The sequence below is a fragment of the Bombus terrestris genome, chromosome 15 (assembly GCF_910591885.1).
Source record: "Bombus terrestris chromosome 15, iyBomTerr1.2, whole genome shotgun sequence".
NCBI classification, from domain to species: Eukaryota; Metazoa; Arthropoda; class Insecta; order Hymenoptera; family Apidae; genus Bombus; species Bombus terrestris.
In genome coordinates this window covers 10,389,248-10,395,687 of record NC_063283.1, presented here as the reverse complement: position 1 = coordinate 10,395,687, position 6,440 = coordinate 10,389,248, and the positions used below count along the sequence as shown (strand labels likewise).

The following is a 6,440-nucleotide window of genomic DNA, read 5'->3' as shown; positions in this document are numbered from 1 at the left end:
TTCCACAGAATTAGTGTCACGTTGTTGCAAAATTTATATGGATTATACAATGTTCTACCTATTCTATTATGTTCGTATAAATACAAATTTGCATAAATATTTGCAGTTCGAATGGAACGAGAATCGTAAATTTTTGATTTGCTATTTTTCTTTTAGGGTGATTATTTTGTGTGATTTTCTCTATTGCGTATAAGCAAGTTAGAGGAGAAATCTAACGAATTTCTGCGAATCGCCCGATCGTAAATAATTTATAGAAATAATTTATAGAAAAGTGTGAGGAAATATCGTTTCCATTTCGATTTCGCTTTCTCGTCAGGTGTAATAACAACAGTTAGCCATCGTCACAGGACAGATTAATCGAAACATCATCACCTACCGTAAGTATAATGATACTTGAACGTTAAGACGGTATCGATCATAGTAACATTCGAGACGCATCGAAAGGTGTAGATAAGATCTAGACACGTTCAAGACGAGTGGAATAAAAGCATCGAGGCACGTTTGATGCCGCAATCGAGCGTCGGCTCTTTCGAACTCGGTTTCCGCATCTTCGTGTTACGCAAGTGGGTGAACCAGTTTCTGGACAAACCACCTTTGTGTAATTATGTCTGAGCAGCTGTCCCCGTAAGAACAATAACGTCTCCTATTGCGGTTCTCGTGAAAGCTGTCGGTCCTGCACGTATCAAGGAAAGATCCAGGAAGAGAACAGTATCTTTGTTAAATTTCACAAATCATTGGATTACCTGTTAGAGCCCAACATTCTTGATTAAAATTATACACGATTTATGTTGCAATATTTAATCGAAGACTCGAAATCATAGATGAAAGAAATGAAAAGATTGTCAAGGTAGATTAGTGAATATACAAGTGTGTACAATAGCGATATTGAGATCTACTCGGAAACTGAAACAAAGGGATTCGTTAAACAAAGACGTGCCCCATGGAATTACAATTTTTATGGGTTTCGTAATAACGCGATTATCCGCGATACAGCGAATGGACATGCGATCCTTTAATTACGTAACCCGAGAAACTAATTTCGGTTCTTCGCCGTCAAACGGTTTTTATTCGATGGTCGAGGCTCGTTTCTACTCCTGTGAGAGCCACGAAAATCGGGAATAATGGGTTGCGGACAACAGGCTCCCTTTGTGGACTGGTGAACAATAAAAAAAGTATCTTCTTTGTGGTTTGAAATCTTGAATTTCAAACGCAGCATTGCCATTATCACATTATTACTATTACCGTTATTATTACTAGACTGCTATTAATTAATTAATTAATTAATTTCTATTTACTAATGCATATCAATAATCGTTTATACGTGTTCAAATCATCTATTAAAGATTTTTGCGTGTTTAAATCACCCATAAAGCCTAATTATCGCTACAGACCTGGAAATACTTGGCGCTAAAAATTTATTTCAATCTTCGTTCATTTCGATTTCCGTGTTTACACGTTCATTTTCTCCTACGAGAATATATTATGGTAAAAATAATTCGCTCTAACGGCACGGTCGACATTTAATGGTACAAAATGCATATACCAATAATACTACGGAATATTGATTTTCTCCTCATGAAAATTGCAAAGATACCGAGCGAACGATATAATTCGTACGATCGTTACGGACCGAGCTCGTTCCCATTTGCGATCGAAATATCTTCCAATTACGATACGCGATTGTGGAATTGTTTGAGACGTGGCTTACGAACCGTGTCGCGAAGGCAATTACGAAACGAGCTTATTTTTTCGTTAATTCTGTTTCTCACGATATTCCACGATCTACAGAACTATGAACGATTTATATACGTAGGTACATATATTTACAACTGGGTATAGTAGAGTTAATATTAGAATTACCGATAACTGGGGCGTAAAATATGCATCGAAAGAGCCAAAATGAAAAGTATGGTAGAATCTTGATTATCTATACCAAAATAATCTTTGAATAAAGTCCAAGGGTCCGTTTCTAAATTTTCTACTAAACGATAATTTCATTGACCGACGTTTTGTTAAAGTTTCCAGTAAATATGGAAAAAGATATCTAATACAAAAGAAAAAGCAAGTTCGTACTTTCTAAGAGATTGTAAAAAATTGCTAAGAATGTATCGTTACGAGTTTATAAAATTTCAAACGATATTTTACGAATTGATCGTGGCCACTATCGTGGTGGGTCTACGACTAAGCTGGAGTTCTAGAGAAGAAAAGCACGACTCGTGTCTGTCTGGAAAGCACGCTGGCAGCGTTTAACGATGGAGGACGTAAATCTCTTTGTCTTTATTAAACGTCGGGGCCGAGACGTTTCAAGGTACGCGACACGAGAGTGGCCCCCGACATGCTGAAACGATTTATGCGCTCACACGAGTGCTGCTCGCACGCGAGCTTAATTGCAGACGCGTACCATTGCCATGTTGCGGATCGCTGTTAAATTAGTAGTGAATATTTACAACAATAACAATAATTATTGGGTACACGCGACGTTTCCAATTCGACGCATCTTATTTTATATAAAGAACGCTCGTTCTCGATCGAGAATATGCTTTATACTACTATACGAAAACAATCATCTAGAAATATTTTGGTCATTTGTTTGGTTTTTGATTGCTTGACAGATCGAGAAGCATTGATCGTCACTGCTAAAAAATATCCTAAAAAATGCTTGAACATCTGGCTCGCTGTTCTACTAAATTTCTGCTTTATTAACGAAGTATCGAAACTGTTAAGAGAATCGCTAGTAAAATTGTCGTCACACGCGTTCTTGTGGCTTCGTTGTAGAATCCGCTTCCGTAGACCTGCAGACCAGCAGTCTCGATGCTGCGCTTGCAGTAATCTCCGTCTGCAATTGTAGTAATCCATGGTTAGGCTATCGTGAAATGTACAGTGGTATTACTATTTCAATACGATTTACGATACGGTTACTGTTATTACGGTCGATGAATGACTTTACGGTGATAGCTATCTGTTTCGTGGGAGGAATTACTGGTCCATGTGATTTGGTGTAAATAGCAGGGATCGGGAAATAAGGTAATAAAAGGATCGGAAGAGATAGATAGAAGCAATAGAAGTTGTTTGAATTGAGAACTCGCAACGAAAACGACCTTCGTTCGATTTTTTAATTTTCGATATAAGCAATGCACATTATCGCGATACTATAAAAAGTATTCTACAATTTGATCGATAATTTGAATTGTCGAATGAAAATTGTCTTTCAAGCAATAATAAAACTTTGCACTAACGATGTATTAATTTAATTTCGAGATCATCTGATTCGATCAAAATTATCCGTACGACCGATTGTTTCTTTGTTCTGGGCAGCAAGAAATAATCGCAAAAGTTGATCATATCATGAACCTTTCAAAATCTAACGACTGTGTATATATATGCAGACGATAGAAAAAAATATATCGCGATCTGATATATCATTTGCTTCTTTACGAATCGTGAAGCTCGTATAGCGTAAGGAGAACGTGTCTCAAAAAGATCGATAGATCGTTTACGGCTGCAGGGCTCTATAAACGTACCGTTCTAAAATTCCATAATCAAGATCAATAGTAGCAAAAAGGCCATCTTGTCGATCGAGGAACTAGAACAGGAATCGTTTTCCCTTTCGACCGGTGACGTGTCTCGGTCGCCATAAAACACCTTTTTCTTCAAGCTGCAAGTCATCGATACTTGAAATTACGCGATCATCACGCTACGATCTCTCTTTACGCGTATCGACGCGTAACTTGTATACCAGCTTGACCACTTAGCCAATTAGCTAGGCTAGCTTTATATCGCGATAACTCGTTTGTTTTTGCAAAAATCCTAAATTTAATATTCCATTACCTATGTTTAAATAGTCAATTACCGCGATTATGATCATCGAGAAAAAGAAGGGGGCCAGCGAAAAAGCACGACACGAAATGCTTTCTCCATCGAGACGTCGTAAAACCAGCGTACGGTATCAAAAGGGTGATTACAGGCGCCCGTTCTTAAAGGAAATCGAGAGGCAGAGAGTAAAAGAAGGAAAGAGGAACGGTAACGGCGTTATGGCGATCGACAGAGAAATTATACAACCGGCGTTCTTTCTCCTCGTAACGCACGAGTCACGTACATCTGCGCTTTCCATCGCGATCGCTTCTCAGAAGCGGCTCATTTTTCCTTCTGTGTGTCGCCGAACCTGCCACCGTCTTCCTTCTTTTTATTCGGCTTGTATTATTTAACATGGAACAATTGATCAAACGTCATAATCTTTTTCTACCGTACGATGTATGGAATTGATCAACGTGGTTCCTGAATGGCTCGTGTATAGATTTGTTAATTGCGACGTCAATTGGTGACTGAGATAGTTGGACTAATTTTTGGGTTGCAAGATATAAATCTCCTGAATATGTCGAAAGAGTGAACGGGCTGCGAAATGCGTATTCGACTGATTGATAGTTCGTCGAATTTTCAAATTATTTATGTTCTTTCCTTTTAGTCTTCGTTAATGTTGTTGTAATAGTGGTGGCCATTTACGATTATGTCGTAATCGTTGTAACGATCTATTCCAAGAATATATTCCTTATTACTTTGGTAAGAGATATTTACAATATTTAAATTTTTCGATCATACGTTTTCTCAATTTTTACGCGCTATTTCACAGCTTCGATCTTAATGGCCGAAGAAATCGTGTTACACGCGTGTTCGCGAGGCAAATCGACGGGTTACGATGTGCAACGTGCAATGAAAACGAGAGTAGAATCGCCGAACGTCTCTCGCGATCCAACATCTCTTTCTCTTCCAATGGCATAAGCCATTTTCTTACGGTCCATGCTCGCGTTCTTTCCTCGTTCTACTCCGATTTCGCAATCCACCAGTCCCACGGAGAGAGAGAACGTGACGATTCGTGGTCTGCTTTACGTTTAACGTGAAAACAATTGTGACGTTTCCTGTATGCAAATTTCAGGGACGACGTCTTTACGACGTTCCAGCAAAAATCTAATACAGTCCTGTATGAAAGTAAAACATTTTTGTATAGTACATCGACACTATGGACGTTGAAACAATTAAAATAAGAAAACGACAGAGGAATAAATAGCGTTTCAGATGCTTTCACGGTTTAATGGTCGCAATGATCAGCCAGAAGAACGACCATCGGTCAGCGTGTTGCGATCCTCGTTAGATAATCATCCGGATAATTAATTACCATCCATTATTGAAAGTATCTCAGTTAGCTTTTTCTTTCCTTTTCCTGTTATTTCTCTATGCTCGAGCATAGGAGCGATTATACGTGCGCTACGTAACGTCGTTTGTGTATTTGACAAGAGCTCCAGCTCGGAAAGATGCAACGTGGCAATCCTAATAATTTCGCCGCGCGCTGGATCGTAATTCAGTCGAATGTCGTCACACGATGAATATTTGTAGCGCTCCCCGATGGTAACTGGCACGTGGGAACTGCAACCTTCAATCTGTTACGGTAGGAAATTGCATAATTTGTAACAAGTTACGATGAAAGGCGCGCTAGCGTACGCTGTGTCGATCGTGTTTCGTCGCGTGAATCGGTTCCTTGTTTCTGACCTGTTCACGTTGGGCCAGGATGCAAGAATAAAATTCACGTACGGAGCATATACAGTGGAACTCTGATTACCTGAACTATAATTGCTTACGAATTTAATCGATAATATCCAGACTTGAAATGTAATAAAATTGAAGCGCGTAATTCGATATTGCTTCTGATTAATTATTTTTATCGCTTGGTTCGCTAATTAACGTCTAAATTAATTTAGCCTCGTTTCGTTTATCAAATGTCGGCTCTGTCTAATCTATCTCTACTTCTGATTTTATTACGTAACACGTAACTATTTCCTGCGTTGAAATCCAATCGTTCGATTATCCAATAGGTTCAGCAATTAGTTTATACGATTCGACGCTGCGAAGTATGACGGTTATGATGCGCAAATGGTGGATCGAAATAAATTGGTGAAAGGGTTGGTTGGTGTAGTAGCCGAGGAAAAATGAAGGCATCTCACGGAATTCGAATCGTGGTAGTGGATTGGCCGTGTCACATGAATGGCCGTGAGTCAAAATTGGGATTTCAAAGATAAATGTTAGGTATCAGGTTGGTTCATGTAAAGCGAAGTTGTTCGATTTGTCTCTTAAAATAATCAATTAACGATAGAACAAATGTATGAACAAATGTATGCTTACGAACAATCTATACCGTGGATATAGCGCAGAGCAACGACAGGTGAGTTTCTTACCGTAAGACCAGCCGACGATGTCCCCGGTTCTCAGGTTTTCCGTTCTCAGCCAGTCTTCGAGAGGCCTGAAGTACTCTCTGAGTGCAGACGCGTCCAATTTGTCGTCCCCTATAGCTTCTCGAAGCGTGTCTTGCCACGGTACCGACGAGCCTCTTTCCATAATTTTCCTGTAACAACAGAACGAGACAAAGGTTGCAGTTTTTCGTGGAGCGGAAC

At 39.3% G+C, this 6,440-nt stretch overlaps 1 protein-coding gene across 4 annotated transcripts in view; it reads right to left on the bottom strand.

Annotated features, from left to right (window-relative positions):
* Positions 1-6,440, bottom strand: part of LOC100643830 (angiotensin-converting enzyme) — a 56,547-nt gene continuing 50,107 nt past the window's right edge. For all 4 annotated transcript variants that reach the window (XM_048412833.1, XM_048412831.1, XM_048412834.1 and 1 more), the window contains exons 12-13: positions 6,225-6,391; positions 1-2,836 (exon numbers count right to left, since the gene is read on the bottom strand). In XM_048412833.1, coding sequence (XP_048268790.1) covers positions 2,700-2,836; positions 6,225-6,391 — 304 coding nt within the window. In that variant the 3' untranslated portion in view covers positions 1-2,699. The remainder of the gene's footprint in view (positions 2,837-6,224; positions 6,392-6,440) is intronic.